The sequence below is a fragment of the Silurus meridionalis genome, chromosome 8 (genome assembly GCF_014805685.1).
Source record: "Silurus meridionalis isolate SWU-2019-XX chromosome 8, ASM1480568v1, whole genome shotgun sequence".
Lineage (NCBI taxonomy): Eukaryota > Metazoa > Chordata > Actinopteri > Siluriformes > Siluridae > Silurus > Silurus meridionalis.
Genome location: NC_060891.1, coordinates 11,531,792 through 11,550,802, shown reverse-complemented (window position 1 = coordinate 11,550,802; position 19,011 = coordinate 11,531,792). Strand labels below are relative to the sequence as shown.

Below are 19,011 nucleotides of genomic sequence, written 5' to 3'. Positions count from 1 at the left end.
GTCTATTCTTTAGTTCTAATCTTCGTTGATTCTTATCACATGTGGACTATGTGTATGTGTGTGTACTGCATGGTCTCTTGAAAAAAAAAAAGAGGGTCAAACAACTAAAAGAACTGTACACTTTATTTCAAATTAGATTAAGATGTAAGCATGTCATTAATTAACTGTATTAATTATTGTCAATGGAACTTCCTTACAAGGTTAGTTGGACATATTCTGTATTGTTCTGTATTGTTTAAAGACTATAATCACACTCTTGATATTACCCAAATGAGTCTGGTTCCTCTCAATATTTCTTTCTCATAACATCCAAGGAAGAGTTTCCTTGCCACAGTCGCCATGGCTGCATATCAGAGATAAATACACATCGTTCACCTTAACTGTTACCGTATTTTCCGGACTATAAGCCGCTACTTTTTTTCCTCTCTTTGAACCCCACGGCTTAAACAATGAAGCAGCTAATTTATAGATTTTTCCTGGGTTTTTCCCGGTTTCACAAACTTCAAGCCAAAAAACTGAAACCCATAACATTAGACCAATGCAATTAACGAACGGGTTCAGGTGAACCAAATAAACTCTTTCTATTAAATCACGCTCCCACTGAATCGGGCCGCACCACATCATAAATATAGATGAGGTTTGTTTGACCTGCCACTCACTTGGACTGTCAACAGGAAATGCAAATTATTCATCACGCTGAAAACAACCGGGCATGAAAAAACGCATTTCACCTGTGTTCTGAGCTGCACGGCATCGGGAGAAGATTCACCGATGGTGATTTTTAAATGCACAACGATGCCAAAAGAAAAACTCTTGAGAGAAATAGTTGTGAAAGGAAGGAGAAAGACAGTGAACTATGACTTTCTTGGTAGGCTACTGTTTAGATACAAGCCGTGTAACAGTCACTGTCTTTCATTAAAGCCTGTGTAAAGTTTATTAGTTTCAGTGTAGACACCTGCGGCTTATATTTGGGTGCGCTTAATAGTCCGAAAATTACGGTAAATATTGTAAAGCTGCTTTGAGACAATATCTGTTGTAAAAAGCGCTATAGAAATAAACCTGACTTGACACGTGTGTTTTCACAGGTCTAACAAAAAAAGAAGAGCACTTGAAGCCTACTCAAAAGTATTTCGCTATCAGGTATGTGGGAAAGGTATGTTTATATCGGGGACAGGATTTTGTTCTTACACATTCAAGGCTCCGTCTTTTCTGCCATTATATCAACCATTAGCCATTCCCACTGACCTATTTCCCACACTGACTCACCGTCACTTCATCTACTGTAAATTAGTTATGCTGAGTTGTTTCGTGAGGTTTCACTAATCGGCAGGCACGTGTCTCAGTGAGCTCAGTACGAATCCCCTCCTTCACAGAGGGAACGCTGTCGCTCTTTTAGTCAGGAGTCGCAGGCGTTATTACCCAAACTGCCTTCAGAATCTGAGTCAGATAGCGGTGGCCGAGGCTTCATATTTCTACGTGAGGTACTGGAGGGTTGTTGCCAAGCAACAGTGTATTCCTGATGTGATTAGGAGCAAAGGAGAAAGAGGTAGAAGAAGAAGATCGGAGTTAACAGGCGTGTCTCTGAACAGTGATGACAGTAATAAAAAAGGTCGTGTTTTTTATAGATGGAACAGTCCTAGCAATCATAACATCATCAAGTCATTACAGCTAAGGTCCAGGATTTGGACTGGCTTTGATACCAAACGATGTCACAGTGCATTTTATTCAGTTATACAGTGTATCCGGAAAGTATTCACAGCGCTTCACTTCTTCCACAGTTTGTTATGTTACAGAGTTATTCCAAAATTGATTCAATTCATTATTTTCTTTAAAATTCTACAATCGATACCCCATAATGACAACGTGAAAGAAGTTTGTTTGAAATCTTTGCAATATGAGAAACTACCCAAAAATTGGTGTGCCAAGCTTGAAGCATTATACATGCTTAAGGCTGTAATTGGGGCCAAAGGAGCTTCAACAAAGTATTCAGCAAAGGCTGTGAATACTTATGTATATGTGATTTTTTCCTTTTTTTTTTTTTTTTTTTATTATTTTCTTTTGTACCTCAAATAAATTTGCAAAGATTTTAAACGCATTTCTTTCACGTTGTCATTATGGGGTATCGATTGTAAAATTTGAAAGAAAATAATGAATTTTATCCATTTTGGAATAAGGCTGTAACAACAAAATGTGGAAAAAGTGAAGTGCTGTGAATACTTTCCTGTTGCACTGTAAAACTTTGAGGGTTTTTATATGCCACATAAAATGAAAACGGTGATTATTTTTTATTTCTGTGCATTTTTTCCTCATGAACAGCAGTATGCATTCCAAGTCAATATCATCTAATGTAACTTATACACAAGCCATAAATAATGCATTTTTTTTTTTTTTAACTACTGATGAGAAAATAAAGTTAACACTTGATGCTCATCCTATGTTTGTGTGCTGCAGGAAAATGCCAAGTCTTCTAGAATATTTGAGTTACAACTGTAACTTCCTGGGAATCCTGGCAGGTCCCACCTGCTCCTACAACGAATACACAGCCTTTATCGAAGGCACGGGCTACCAGCACAATCATGTGGTGTCAAATGGCAAGGAGAATGGCAAATTCAAGCAGAGCGACCCCTCACCAAAGGTACAAACTCTAAGGCACATAAAGTGCATCGTGTGCAACCTGGTACAGTGCAAGACAAGACAAGAGAGTGTAGGACAAATACACAAAACACAAAATAGCGCCACCAGTATACTTCCTGTGCATTATACAGTGCAGTGTGTAAGACTGTACTGGATATGGGATTGTAAAAAAAAAAAAAAAAGCACAAAGTGTAAACATAGGTTGTGCAAAACAGCAATAGCAGCAGTCAATGGATGTACAAAAACAGCATGTAAACAGTTGTGTACTAATAAATAATATAATATGGGTGGTGCTAAAGACATGGATGTATGAAATGAGTATGAGCGTGTGTTTGAGTTCAGTTTGTAGCATAGTTTCAGTTCAGTTCTGTGTGTTGAGAAGCATGATTGCTCAGGGGAAATAACTGTTGCATAGTTTGGTTGTGACGGCCCGAATGCTTCAGAACCTCTTTCCTGATGGTAGAAGAGTTGTAGTGGAGATATTTGTTCCTTTCCTCCAGGCAGAAAAAAAATCTGCATATAGCCAGCTTAGGGCAGGTTGTGTTAGTTTCCTTAGTATTGTCCTGTGGGAAATGTTCCAGTAGAAGAACGTGGTTCTTCTCAGCAAATCTACAAAAGAGCGCAACTGCTGTGTAGGAAAAAAATAGATCAGATCAGGACGCACCAGTTCCCACATGTTCCCTTATCACTAACAATAGCCTGCAGCCATCTGCTTTGCGTGCTAACGTGTTGTCTGAGTCTTCAGATCTTCAAGTGTTAGGGATTTTTTTATCAGCTAAGCACATCTCCATATAACACAAACATCTGAATCCCATTGCACCACTTATCCACAGTGCGTTTCTTCTCTGTCTGTGTTGTGAAAATGTGGATATATGTATAGTGAGTGCAAAAAAGAAGATTTTTTTTTTTTTTACAGAATAACACAATGAATTCATTTCTTTCAATACATAATACATATATTCTGTAATCTTTTATTACAGAATGCCATTTCATCAATTTATTACAATAAATTGACAACAAATGAATGAATGAATGAATTGTCATGTTTAATTCATTTATTACAGAATGACATTCACTTAAAGTATTGTATAGAATTTATTACAGATTGAAATTCAATTAATTTATTACAGAATATTAGTCAATTTATTACAGAATGACACACACACATACATTTGCTTAATTTATTTCAGAAAGGTGGATAAAATATATTTATAACAGACTGACAGTCACTTCATTTATTATGAAATGACACTTTTACTACATTTACTATGGAATGAAGTACGACCCTCACAAGCTCTCTGAAGTTATTAAGAAAACAAAATCAGCTTATTTTACAGAACGGACAGAAAAGGCAAATCTTGATTTCCAGTAGACGTTTTTATTGTTGTTATTAAACTTGAAACAACAAATGTACTTATAACTTACAAAGCTGATATTTACTAGTACTGGAGACTCCAGTAGATTCAAGAATGCTGAATACATTTTTCCTCACCAAAAACACCACTGTTTACATACAAGCTAAGATAATCAGTTATCTTAGGTACCATCATACCCTATGCAGCTTGTTACTATGGAACGAATTATGTTGTGTTAAACTTCTGTCAAAGCTGCTTAACAGTCGTTCAAAAAAAAAGAGATTGTAAACTAAATTTTTATAAAAGATTTTTGTTTTAGTCGAATTCCTGATAAGTGTAAAGCTACACAGAAGTCAAGTTTCTATTAATGAATAAATGATTTATGATTTTGTTTTAAGGAGTTCTTTTCCTTGTAAAATATGATCTAGTTTGTCTGTCACATGCAGCAAGAAATTGGAAAAATTAGCTATGATTAAATATCTCTGCGCAGTAATTCATGTATGTTGTTTAGGTGGACATTTGGGGTTAGGGAATTAGTACACAGGCTGACTGCGGTTATGTGTCGTTTCAGAGAGATGTACTTGTGAAGCTGGGCACCTGCGCTATCTGCTTGCTGGTCTATCTCACCTTCTATCGCATATGTCCTGTGGAGCGTGTGATTGACGACCCATCCATCACCTCCCAGCCCTTCTACATGCGAATCCTCTACCTCTACCTGTCCATGCTTAGTCTGCGGCCCAAGTATTATTTTGTATGGACACTGGGTGAGTCAGGCAGCCTTTGCTCACTACATAAAAGTGCTGATCGTGTTTCCTCGCTTTGTATTTCGTGCCACATTGATGTGCTTCTGCCCTCTTGTGTCCAAAAAAGGAACACTATAAAGTGTCTATATATACTTTGTTAAAAGGAAGGACTTTACATGTATACTGTATTCTAGTGTTAATATAATATGCAAGGTATAAAATATGAGGAAGAGATGCATCCTATTTAAAGGATAATTGCTTCCACCTAAAAGCTGATAATTTTTTATCATCTGTCTTAAAGTGTTTTTATTTTTATTTTATTTATACCAGCAGGTTGCCAGTGATTTCCCTTTTAATTAATTTATGATTGTCACATAATTTGTTTTAACAGTTATAGTAGTAGTAGTACAGTAGGTATATTTAGGTATGTGGAACATCCATGACACAATATATATATATATATATATATATATATATATATATATATATATATATATATATATATATATATATATATATATATATAAAATGTATTAGGGCTGTCAGAATTACCACAAACGCAAATTCATTTTAATGTCACTTATATTTCTTCATATCTTTAACAAAAATGTTCAAACAAAAAGTAAAGAGGATGAAATTTTAATCTTCAACTCAACACACATTTATTTACGACCTTTCTTTACTCAGATATAAAATAAAATAAAAACTTCACCGAAATGTTTTTTTTTTTTAATCACTAAACATTTGTTTTACTGATGCGCCAAATCCCAAACCAGCACCAAAATTCGCCATGGTGCCCACATCCGGCAAATAAAACCGTCCGTGTGGAAACAAGGCAAAAGTTCCATTTGATGTCTTGATGATTTACGTAATTTAAAACACCATAATTACTTTGAAGCATTTACAAGAATATTTTGTCTTCATGCTCCATGTTCAGTATGAGTTCCACTAATAATAAACATACATTTGCATAAAGCATCCATATCTGTCCATGCACATGCTGATTAGAGTATTAAAAACTGAATTTAAAAAGTATTAATTTATGTTACATTTAAAACGGATAAAAATGTGCAATTAAGTTGCGATTGATCACAATTAAATATTTTAATCGATTGACAGCCTTTAGATAGATAGATAGATAGATAGATAGATAGATAGATAGATAGATAGATAGATAGATAGATACAACTTAATGCAGTAAATTGTAGTTGAGCATCTATAATATATATAATATAATATATATATATAGAGATATGTACAATATGTAATATGTACATTGTATGTCCACTGGCATGGTGTATATGCAGATAATATACAAGTATACAGAAGATGAACATGAATTACAATTATATACAGTAATAATTACACACAGAGGACACAGAGTGTACAGGTGCACGGTATAGCAGCTGTAAAATAGTTATTCGCTCTTTTTTTGTCATGTTACCAGGAAACGGAAAAGTGTAAAGTGGTATAAATATTTAGAGTATAATAATAGTGTGTAATAATATAATACAAGGTTACTTGGAAATTATTCATTTTTTCACTTTTCCAGCTGACGCGATAAACAATGCCGCTGGTTTTGGCTTTAATGGTTATCACAAAGACGGCACTCCAAGATGGGACCTGATATCAAACTTGAGAATACTGGACATAGAGGTAAGAAAAGGACAAACCTCTGTTATATAAAATGTTTTTTTTTTTTTTCCTCAAGCAGGAATAAAGTGTTCTTGTGCTTTTTTTTTTTTTGGCAGCTTGCAACGAGCTTTAAGACATTTCTCGACAACTGGAACATTCAGACAGCGCTTTGGCTAAAAAGGTACTGATACTGTAAATACACAACCGTAAATGTCACAGCATTTAGGTTGTGCTCCCTCTCATGCTTTTTTGTGTATTTTGCCTGCAGGGTGTGTTATGAGCGCTGTCCGTACCACCCAACAGCAGCCACCTTCCTGCTCTCCGCCATATGGCATGGAGTGTACCCAGGATACTACCTCACCTTCCTCACGGGCACGAGCATGACACTGGCAGCCCGGGCAGTAAGTATTGCTGATTCAGAAAGAACAAATGACATTTCAATCTAGTTCAGTATAGTTTGCATGATAAACTTTTTGAAAGTGTTTTTTGTAAGCTTGAAGATTAGCTTGAAGCTGAAAGACAGGAAGAAAAAGGGTGACAGACAGAAAGACTGGCAGACAGCAACTGGTAGAAAGATAGATGACAAATAGAGTGATACAAAATCAGTCAGTTGGACTGACAGTGTATACAGATAGTTTGATAGAAATATGGAGTGAGGGAGTGAGTGTGTGTGTTACATGTAGATACATAGATACATAGATACATATATATATATATATATATATATATATATATATATATATATATATATATATATATACATAGATAGATAGATACTGTAGATAGATAGATACCATAGATAGATAGATAGATAGATAGATAGATAGATAGATAGATAGATAGATAGAGTCTTTATTACGCATATAGCGACAAAGTGAAAAAGGGGGGCTTCAGGACATGATCCCCCTCAGGGGTGTGTGAGTTTTGACAGTTGCAATTTGAGTCACGAACACTGCAAGCCAGGCTCCAAACAAAGTTTTGAGTAAAAAGAAATTGATTAGTCAGAATGGCTTGATGGACTGTACTGAGTTTGGTGAATATAACTTAAAAGGTGTAGGTGTTATAACAGTATATTGGATTTTTGGCCAGTTTGAGCTTCTGTTAAAAAATTTTCATCAGTCCATACAGTTAAAAAGCTTGAGAAGGACTTGTGTTTAGAAAATCTGGGTCAAATCATAAACTTATTTAAAGAACATATTGTTGGGTAGCAAAATATGTAGCCGTGGATGTGGTGATTTTATTTATTTTTTCAAACAGAGTATTCGTATTTTGTTTCATTAATAAATTAATCATCTGCCATGTGTATAATCGCTTACTCATCATTTATGGAAAAATCGTATGAAAATTTGGAGTATCTTTGTGTTTTTAAACCAAACCTAAACCCTTGATATCCAAAGCAGCGCCAGTGTTTGGATTGCGGGTTACCTATTGAGCGCTTCTTTGTAATAATGGATGTTGTTGAAGTTTCTGTCTGTGTACGAGGATCTGAACCCCTCAGAGCTCATTAAAGTCAGTAGAAGTCAACATATTGTTTGCATTATTATTCCCAAATAGCACTGATCTATTATCCAGTCCATTTATTTTTTGTAAAGAGCTGCACTGAGCTCATGTACAAATTAAGACAGATGTACTCGTATGTAATTTGGCTTTGAAAGAAAAAAAAACAATAATAGCAAAACAAGCAAAAAAGCCTTTTAAAAAAAAGAAAAAAAAAAGAATGATTGTCTTTATTGTTCTCACTTCAGGTAAGACATAACTTAAGGCAACACTTCCTGGGTTCATCGACACACAAGTTGATCTACGATGTAATCACGTGGGCTAGCACGCAGATCGCTATATGCTACACAGTGGTACCATTCGTTGTGTTGGCAGTGGGACCTTCACTGAAGTTCTACTGGTGAGTATTATAGAGAAATATATTCAATGCTGAGCTCTCAGAACCAAAACACTGCACTCTGCCTGCTACCAGATACAGTATTATACAGAGGCATAATAAACCAAAACCCAAAATGACTTAGGAGGGCAATTATCACTGACAGGGGTGAACTGGAGAGCATGGCTTTGTCCCTGTCCACCAGAGCCCCATCATTAATCGGATAGTTTTAGTGCTAGGGTTAAAGGGAAGGGCTGGTTTTATGGACCGTGTCAAGATAAAAGAAACTCTACGATGGTAATTTGTAGCACTATTAAATTTGTCCTCAGAAGGTTATAAAGAACTCTTATTAAAAAAGTAACGAGGCAAAGCTTGATGATTGGTGTGCTGGTTGAGAGGCCGGCCAGGAAAGTAAAAAGGAGTTACATTTAAGTACATCTCTTAAGGAGCTTTATATTTTCAAACAGATGTGTATTGAGAAAACGTTTATTATCTCAACAGTGGTGTGTTTTCATGCTCCAAATCTTTGTCCACTTTGTGTGTCCATTTTCATTTCACAATTTTTTTTAACCGTCAACGTAAAATGTGAACACGGTTCACAGAGTCAAAAAAGGGGGGTCTTTCTTTACTTCATTTACTCTTTTGGGGCTGATTAAAGAATTAATTTTTTCCGAAAAAGGTCGATCATGGACGAACAGAACGTTTAAAGATGATTGGAAGGAGAAGTAGGCAGATGTTTAGAAACAGATCTGTTCATATTAAGGATATCTTACACTGCATGTACTGCATTTGCAGTCAGATATAAAGCTTGGGCTTGTAGAACAACAAAAAAGATATTGTACAGTAACATAAGAATGAATTAGTTGCTCATGGGGCTCTGGGTGATTACTTTTATACACACTATTGACACTTTATCATACATACTGGTATATTAAAGTGTATTGTTTGAAATTTTTGTGTTACATATGGGGCCCAGGGTTATTCACGATTGTTTAATATTTTCAGGATCCTGATCCTACACCTACAAATCCTGCAATCCTGCAAACACTTTCATTTATTCAGTTATAGCTACGAACCAAAGTGTGACGTTAATTGCTCAAACCCTACACTCATTTTTGATTTTGAATACCTCAGTTATGAAATGTCATGAGTGGCCCTTAAGGGTGCAGTAACCTGTTTCTCGTGTGTGTGTGTGTGTGTGTGTGTGTGTGTGTGTGTGTGTGTTTGTTTCAGGTCATGGTACTGCTGTCTGCATGTGATTTGTGTGCTACTGGTCTTAGCCCTTCCTGTGAAGCGCAGATCATCACATGAGAAGCAACAGGAAAAGCAGAAGCAGCCAGCGGAGGGCAGCGATTTCCCCAGCACAGACAGCAACTGCAACCAAAAGCAGAAACTGTCCTGAAAGACAAGTGCGTCACTCCACCTCTGACACGCCGAGCTGTGGAGAACTCACAACGAGACCGATGAGCCGGATCGTCTTTTTTTTTCTCTCTTTTCAACCTAGCCCAAAAAGGGATGTGACTTAAGGGTAGACAGATGAGTGTGGTGAGTCTCAGTGAAGCAGCACTGAGGCTAATCATGATTGAGTTTACAATGGGGGGGGGATTCTTTTAGCGTGTCTTGACCAGTTTGATTGCAATGATTTGCTAACAAGAGGAATCAATTGGGGATTAATGGAGCTTAACAAATACAAGTTGCCTTAAAAACCCTCTATTTACTAACCAGTCCTCAGCAGACTGGTATGGAGATCATTTGAGAACGGAACATTTGAGGCAAGCTCTTGCAGTACTTAGAGGGTTTTTTTTTAAACCATCTTCTATTCAACAATTTTTTTGTGCGTGGGGGGGTTTTGATAAAAGACTTTCTTCAATGCCAATCTCATAGGCCTTCCTGTTTTAGGCAGTTGTCTCTTCTTTACAGGATCGTTTTGTTGTTCTTGTTGTTGTTGATCAGTTTTAATACATATCTGCTGCTGTCTTGGGGAGAACTTAGTTTTGAAATGTGTGGATTACTTCTTTATATCTTTTTAGCCGTTTGGTTCGAAGGCTTTCTATTTGCATTTTGCTCTTCAGGGCTCGGAGAATTCCGTTCAGAAGCTTTTAGTGTCTCTGCCATTACAGTCATTAACATTAACATTCACAGGAAACACATCGTGAGCATGGATTGTGGTATATTTACTAGGACCGTAGATCTTTTTACAGTTCAAGATTTATCATATCTTAATTTGTATTAGTTTTTCTTCCTCATGCTGCACATGAAAAGGAAGAAGCAGCGCATTGTATCCTTGTTTATTAGTATGGCATACGTTAGGTTAAAGGTTGATCTGGAACGACATTGAGGTGCAAAACATATTTGCCACTCTGAGCCTTTGGGACACCTTCAACAAGTGTTAAACAGCCTTACAGTCACAGTCATTTTAAGATGTGGTACAGTGGAAAAGACCACCTTCTGAGTAGTAGAAGTGTTAGGTGCTGGTGCAGTTTGGAATTCGAAGCATTCGCAATGATTAAGAAACAACAGTTAAAAAAAAAAGATGTCAGAATGCAAGAAAAGGATGAATAAAGCACGTATAGATACACATTTGATTGTATTAAAAAAAAGACCACAAACAAACCGGTGTGATGAGTACAGGAGCACATTTCTGAAACATAACACAAGAAACACAAGAAATGAACACATTTTCAACAGCATCTCGTTATTCTGAGAAATGCAACGAATTTTTACGAATGCAAGAAGACATCTCGGTATTATTAGAAAAAGGATCTTGTGCATTTAACAAATCCTTATTCTGAGAAAAGCTTCGTTACAACAAGAAATCAAGTCTATTTTTAAGGAAACCAACAAAACAGTTCTTATGAAAAAATATTTTAGAATTACAAAAAGAACATCAACCTCTTGAAATGAGAAAAGCACCTGATTATTCTGAGGAAATCTATTGTGCTCTTATGAGAGAAATATTTTAGAAGCACCAGCCAAATGATCTTTTCTAGTACAATGATCTTTCTCGTATAATTCAATCTTTTCTTGTAATAATTCAGTGTTTTTTCTCATGCTATGAGTTTTTATATAAGAAAGTTTTCTCATAATAAAATGATTTCCTTTTATCCTGAGAAAATATTCGCTTAATATCAAGTGATTTCTGGTAATAAGGAGACGCTGCTGATTATTTCTTTTCTTTCTTCTGTGTTACAGGAATGCCCTTCTGTAAGTAAACACTAGGCTAATAAGTAAATAATTGATTATGCCATATGTATTGGGTTTTGCATTAGCTAATGTAAAGCGTTTTAGTTTACATGTACCTTTTTACGTTGACTTTTGTCCTATTTAGGTGAAAATTCTACCCTGCTGCATTTATTGCATATATAAACTCCCTATGTTTAAATACCTGGAAGATGTCATTATGTTCGTGTATAAAGAAGACAGCACACATGACGATGCTGTAAATGAAAGAAAAAACAAACAGGTGCATTCGATTTGTAACTATCTGAAAGGCCAAAGGGAAAGAAACAGTAAAATATTGTTTGAGCATGACAAGTGTCCCAGTCACATAACCAGCACATCAGTGCAAAACCACGTCTTGTGTCCAAAGTGCCAAATCACTGCACAACTGAAACTACATGCTCACTGTGTTTATATGTGGGGCAAGAGGGTGAGAGGTTTTGCACTAAAGAGAGAATTTTTTTTTATTTGGTCACTTGATAGGAAAACTTTTATTTACCTGTAGGAAATATGGAGAGCTTTTGTTCTCTTGGAATTGTGTGCACTAGGTGAGGAAAACATAATGTAGCCCCAAAAGTATGCCGTTGCTTTTTTTTTTTTTTCTCTCTCTAAACAAAAGTATTGGGAAATTTGGCATTTCCAGCCATATGTGGTTCTTCGCCAGTCTGTTACCAAAAATTTAGAGGGACACAATTGGATAGGATATCTTTGACGCATCAGCAATACATTTTCCATTTACTTGAGCTAGGACACCCAAATCTTTGGGATGACTTGTAATGCTGACTACACCCCAGGCCTCCTCACCCTACATCACTCCCTGACTTTAATATTGCCTCATGGCTGAATGAGCACAAATATTCACGACCAGTAGAACATCCCAAAAGATTCGAGGTTATTTTTACAGCAAAAGGGGACTAAATGTGGAAAACACATACAAATCCTATAGTCGGTTGTAGTTTTTTTCCCCCCATATAAAGTACCATTACAATGCTATACTGTGTAAAGATTCTTTTTTACACAGACTATGATATTGTCAGTGTCAAAGTCTGAATGAACACTTGTCTAGAGTAAATATTGACCATGTGTTTGAATATGAATTTGTATTTGTCGAGCCTAACAGCTGTTTGTCAGACGTTAAGTTATGTTTAGGTTATGTCGAGGTCAGCGTTATTAGTACATGTTACACAGAGCACATTTATTCCTTCTTCTATTGCAGTTGAGTTAAAGTCATATGTTTCACACAGTCATCTTTCACAAGACTTTCAATGCGTCACACACGGAAGAATAGAAGAATGAGCCGAGAGTTTACTGTAAGTCAGGATCAGCTTATTTTTCCTTCTCTAGCTTTAGTTTGCATTGTTATATTAATGCGGCCATACGCACCCCCAAAGACACGAGTATTGCACCGTCACTTAAACTCATTGATTCCATAATTTGTGTATTTACTGTTAACTCATTGTTTTATCATTTCCATGAATCTTGTATCATCAGGTTTTATCACTTGAGGCCAGAGGTGTACATCTGAGATCCAGCTGTAAGTCCATGTGTAGGTCAAAACAATGGCTCAATGTTAATTGACGTTGCGTTCGTAAAACATTCCGGGACCTTCCCATGAAAAGCAGCCAGTAACACAGCCATATTTTAACCCATATGTTTGATCTATGACGGGGGTTGTGTCATGCAGATTTTTTTTTTATCATGCTACATGCATTGACATTTCTGCAAAACCAAAATATATCTTTTATTATTATTGTGATCATTTTATTCTTTTCATTAGATTTGTCATAAGATGAAGAATAAACATGGTTTGCCTTTATGGGATTTGTTTAACCATTATTAGTTTTTTTTTTTCGAGGGAAATTCAAATGTCAAGAAATGATTTTATTATTTTTCATTTTTTATCTGGCTGACATAAATTTGGAGATTGTTCTTTACACATTTTCTAAACACTGTGATTTTTACCTCATTCAGATTCTATATTTAAAGAAATACTTGTATACATTCTAACAAGTCTCTTTTTTGTTGTTCGTTTTAAGACTCTTCATCCTGTCTTGTATGTCTTGTGTGTTTGACGGTGAGCTACTGATTTAACCAGATGATTAAAAATGTTTATGAACGTGCTTCTAGTGAAAAAATTCTTATTTTGTAATATTCTGTATGTGTAGGAAATGGACATTGGCTGCAATCTGAATAAAACCAGTGTGTAGCCAGGTGAAGTGTTTGGGAAGTAAAAAAGCATGGATATGCGCAACCATGTCAGAAATAATCAGTTCCCATATTCACAGTAAAAAACGAATTAACGTACTTGTTAGATCGCACAGATTATTTAACAAAAGAACAGTGTGTTAATTTATAATAAATGTAGGGCAAAATTATATAGAAATAAGTGCGACAGACCAAAGTATCCGAACTTTTGATTGGATTTTTTTTTTCTTTTTATTATTTTCCTTATGTTACAAATGTTATTTTATAGAAATCTGCTCCAAATGAATCATAAAATATATAATACATACAGGTAGCATTTAGAGCGGCTGAGGCACTGGAGAAGACAGACAGATTTTTCACAGATATGAACTCCAAAAATAATAAATTATTAGATTTTTAATTAGGCAATTATTAGGCAATGTTATAATTTAATATCACATTGTTTATGCACACATAGCCAACTCGAGTCACGTCTTGTTTACCAGTTTTTGATGCAATCTAAATAGGATCTGATTTTCATTATCACTTAGTGTAAAGCTTTGGGATGAACCAAGGAAAAACCTGTTACATTTTTGTATGGTGCTTGTTGTCAGTACAGTTCAGATAATCTCTCACAAATGAAAGTATGCATCGAGTTTATTTATAAATGAAATCTGTATGCATGACATTCTGGACAAAGATGTTTGTTGTAGAAGTAGGAGTTGTAAATGTAGTGCAAATATTTGTTGAGTATTTACTAAAATTTAGTTACAGCTAGCTACCAGAAGTAGAAAGAACGGTAGTGTAATTAGTACTCATCATTGCACCAAGGGTTATGGGTGCCTCTCATGCTACTATTTTTATTGCATATTTATTAACAGCGACGAGCCTAAATGTCTTTTACGCAGATGCGAAATAAGTCCCCTAGACGAAGACGATGAAATGCAAATAAGAGTCTACAAACAGTATATTGGTGATATTTAAACAAATAGGCGTTCATTTATTCCTTGTTTGAAGGGGATTGAACAATCCGAAGCCAGGCAGCGTTTACTCTGCTTTATTGTGCCTTGCCTGAAATTATATTTTGACAATAAAAACGAAAAAAAAAATGGCCTTTATAACACAGATCGAAAAACAAAATAACATTTTCCACATTTTATTCCTATTATTCATTTTTTGCCACATCACTGCCTCTCATGTAAAACATACACAAATATTTTTCCTATTTTATAAATATATTTAGAAATATTTTCTAGTAATTCAACATGCACACTTCTACCTAAACTGCAGGCGTTGAGTGGGCGGGGACTTAGAGAACTCAACTCAAGCCCCGCCCACTGGCGCATAGTAGCGCACTAAATAGGGCGCCTCTCTCTGGGCCTTTAATGCTGACTCTCTCTGCTCACTCGTACTGTGGACACGAAGAAAACTAGTATGTTTTGGACATAGGCTTTAATAAGACCACCCTGCTGTACAAAATGGCTGTGCTTCTGCAGGCAAACGTGTGGAAGACGCTGAAGTTTGCAGAACTACAAGACTTCCACTGACTCGCAGAGGTTCATTAGAGTGACTACGGACCGAGAAAAAAAGTAAGTTGACAGCAAAGAAATATATATTTCACCGCTGTAGAAAACAGTCGAGTTTTTGCGTGTTTGTAAACGTGTCGGGTGAATATTAAAACTGGAAAAACGTCTCAAACGTGTGTTCCGAGCTGCCCGTTAGAGCGACTGCAGCGCCTCGCAGGTTGACATATATAAAGGTGTTGCACGTGGTCACGTGACCAATGCCTGACCCCGCACGCGCTGTCCGAATTGCCCAGGTTCAGTGGACGCTTCTGGATTTTTCTTTCCCTTTCTCGTAGCTGTTCAGCATGAATACTAAACTCGATGGATGTTATAAAGTCACGTGTGCAAAAAAAAAAAATTCCTCATTTTAATTTCACGAATATTTTGTGTGCAATTTAGATCTGTATTAGTTTTGAACTACTGTTTCTGCAGGAACAGAAGGAAGAGCCTAAAGACACGTGCTGGAAACACATCCTCAGCATCCATGTTTTGGGCCTTTGTGCTTAATTTAGCTGAAGGTTTATATTTAGGGAGTATTGGGTTTAGTCAAATAGTGCTGCCAGACTAATCAGAGCAGCAGTGCAACCCTGCTTATAATGGCTTATAATGCAAAATTCTCATTGCAGCATCGACAACAAGTGCGAGCACAAATGAACAGGAAAATACTGATGAATAAAAATACATTTATTCAATGAAAACCATTTTTAAGTAGACACTCTTAAGCATTTAGCAACCATGAATTAAACAAAACAAAAAATCTGTCCTATGTTTTGCTTTTCCCTTATTTCACCTACAAATAACTTTCCAAACATACATGCACTGTTAGGACAAATATGACATCGATACCTGTTGACTTCAAGTTGTAGCAGTAGTTCCAGGGTTTCCAGTTTGATTATCTTGACCTCGGTTTACTTTCTGCGTGTTCCCTTCGGGTGCTCGGGTTTCATTTAACCTTCCAAAAACATGCAGGTTGGTGGATTGACACTGCTAAATTGTGTGAAAGTGTGTGGGCATGGTGCACTGTCTTGGACCGAGTGTGTTCCTGTCACACATCCAGTTCCCAAGCTCTGGATGCCAGAATGCCATTTTAGATTGGACCAGTACTGTTGATAATTAAAATCAAATTTAAAGGATTAATCTTAGGAGGCAAATTCTTTTTATTTTTTTTGTATATAGTTGTGTGTACAGTGTATACATGATTTTTGATCGAACAACCTGGTACTTTCTTGTTTTGGCGTAAACATCCCAGTAGTTATCGCTATACAATATTTGTTGCCATTTTACTTTAGAAAGGATAAATGGATGATGACTTTTAATCATTTTTTTTATGGTGTTTGGTGCCTATTAAAAGCTAAATTGTCTTGGTTGATTTATGGAAGTTTATCATTGTTTTAATTAAAATTATTTGAACCCTAAAATCTACATAATGTCTGTTTACATTTAATTTACAGGCAGAAGATGGGAAATGGAAGGAACAGTGTGGTTTATCATAATAATAAAGTTTATTTAGTAATACAAATATGACAGGATATGAGTTATTGTACTCCATGACACAGTAAAGTAATATAGGTAGTAGAAGTTCTCATCCAGTCTGATTGTTTAAATTTGCCTGAACGTTATGAATATACAGGGCACGCAGATATTAAGACCCCGCACACTGCTACATGAGCAGGATTAACCAAGACAAAAGTCCCTACATATTGATACTGATTGTTTGCACAGCTGCTCAAAAGTCAGAATCCTGATAATCATTAACAAACCGTTATAGCCCAAGATCATAGATGACCATAAATAAAGGGATCGATCAATGTGAAACCTAATGTATGTGTCACTTGCATATTAAAATACTTTCACTTAAAGGGTGTATAGATATTTAATTTTTTTCTTTTTTTTTTCAAGAAAATGATGAAATCCAGGTAGTTATTATCTTTATTTTTTGTCACATTCAAAATGATTTTTTTATTATATATGTATTTTTTTTTTGCTTAATAGATATATACAGGTAAGTGGGTTGGTTCTAAGGCAATGCAAAAAATGTGCAAGCTAATAAATATATATATTTTTTTAAACGCACGACGATGCCAAAAGATAAACTCCCGAGAGAAATAGTTGTGAAAGGAAGGAGGAAGACAGTGAACAATGACTTTCTTTAGATACAAGCCGTTGTAACACGTTGAGTCTGGGTGAAGGGAGAGCTCACTAACTCCAGTTGCAACAGAAATCATATAAGCACAGACAGGTTTTCAAATCTCGTGCTTTTTTATTTTTCTTGGCAACAGCGTTATGGGTTAGTCAAAGAAACTTAGAAATGAGCATCAGAAAATAATAAGGACATATTCCTCGGTCTTGCACACACGCAGTAATACCGGAAAATGCGGCGGCAGCCTATTCCCAAAATGCCGCTCTGCTCTTAAAGGAGCCACAACACTGGCTTTCATTAAAGCCTGTGTAAAGGTTATTAGTTTCAGTGTAGACATAAATAAGCCGCACCCTTCTATATATGTTCAAAATAAAAATCTTTGTAAAATTCAGTGCGTGCGGCTTATATATGCGTGTGCTTTATAGTCCGGAAATTACGGTACATACATATGTGTATGTATGTAAAGCACAATATGTGTGGAGAAAGAGGAGTATAAAACAAATACAGTGTGTAATATGTACATTGTATGTATAATTGTACAGAATTATATATATATATATATATATATATATATATATATATATATATATATATATATATATATATATATATATATATATATATATATATATATATATAGATATATATATATAGATATATATATATATATATATATATATATATATATATATATAAAATACACTTTTATATATCACCGTCCTGGTCCTTCAGTGCCACTCAGATTAGGGGTGAGTTCCATTTTGAGTCTGGTTTCTCTCAGGGTTTTCTACTATCTGAAGGAGCTTCTCCTTGCCACAACCGCCACTGGCTCGCTTATTACGAAGACGCTTATAAGGACCAAACTTATAGGTACTAAACTTATACATTCCAACTTGCCAAACTGAATTGAACTTTCCCATCAAACTTTTGTCGATCAAGCTTTTGTTCTTGCAGTAGATCAGGTGCTGACATCTACGTTCTACTCCCTGTCACACTGCTAACTTTGAGGTAGTTGTTGATGAACCTCTTTTGGTCATATGAAAATGGGTAAAAAAAAATAGTTACCTTTAAAGCTAAAAAAGCATGAACATCTCTAAATGCGCATAATGCGAAGACTCTGAGCGCTATTTGACGATCAGAGTGGGGTAGCATGCGTCAGATATACTCTATATAATAAATATATCAAATTAGATCAGATTTTAGAGAGAGGTCACCGACCAATCGAGGCTGATGACTTCTGTTCTTTCTCTTATTTCTTTAATTCTGACCTTTTTCTTTCATTGATTTGTTTTAAAAGTTCATCACATGCAGGCCAATGCTATATGTGTACTAGAGCTCTAATCGTAGATTTATTGCTGCCACGCGCTGCCACAGAGACCTGTCGGAGGATAAGGAGGAGAAGGAGTGTCACTTTGTTTGGAAGAGAACACAAGGGGCGTGACTGTGGATGAAGGAAGGAGGGACATTATTGTCCGGAAGAGTGGAGGTGGGGCATTAATGTATTCAGGATGAGAGAGGAGGGTCGTTACTGTTTCCTCTCTTTCATCCCTCAGTGATCCTCACTAGTCAGCACGCACTCTGAGAGACAGAGAGAGAGCATCAGCGGCACACCGCTCTACAGGAAATCACAAGGTGAGTTTTTTCCACACACATGCTTTTTCTT

The 19,011-nt window shown here is 36.0% G+C and overlaps 2 protein-coding genes across 2 annotated transcripts in view; both read left to right on the top strand.

The window, feature by feature from the left end:
• mboat2a (membrane bound O-acyltransferase domain containing 2a) overlaps positions 1-13,579 on the top strand; it is a 67,376-nt gene extending 53,797 nt beyond the window's left edge. Inside the window, exons 6-13 of the mRNA XM_046855691.1 lie at positions 1,086-1,140; positions 2,452-2,635; positions 4,561-4,753; positions 6,285-6,388; positions 6,484-6,548; positions 6,636-6,768; positions 8,113-8,264; positions 9,474-13,579. Of these exons, the coding sequence (XP_046711647.1) occupies positions 1,086-1,140; positions 2,452-2,635; positions 4,561-4,753; positions 6,285-6,388; positions 6,484-6,548; positions 6,636-6,768; positions 8,113-8,264; positions 9,474-9,642 (1,055 nt within the window). The 3' untranslated portion in view covers positions 9,643-13,579. The remainder of the gene's footprint in view (positions 1-1,085; positions 1,141-2,451; positions 2,636-4,560; positions 4,754-6,284; positions 6,389-6,483; positions 6,549-6,635; positions 6,769-8,112; positions 8,265-9,473) is intronic.
• Positions 13,580-14,984: 1,405 nt separating this feature from the next.
• Positions 14,985-19,011, top strand: part of kidins220a (kinase D-interacting substrate 220a) — a 53,063-nt gene continuing 49,036 nt past the window's right edge. Inside the window, 2 exon segments of the mRNA XM_046856088.1 lie at positions 14,985-15,232; positions 18,723-18,980. The gene's annotated coding sequence lies outside the window, so the exon portion shown is untranslated.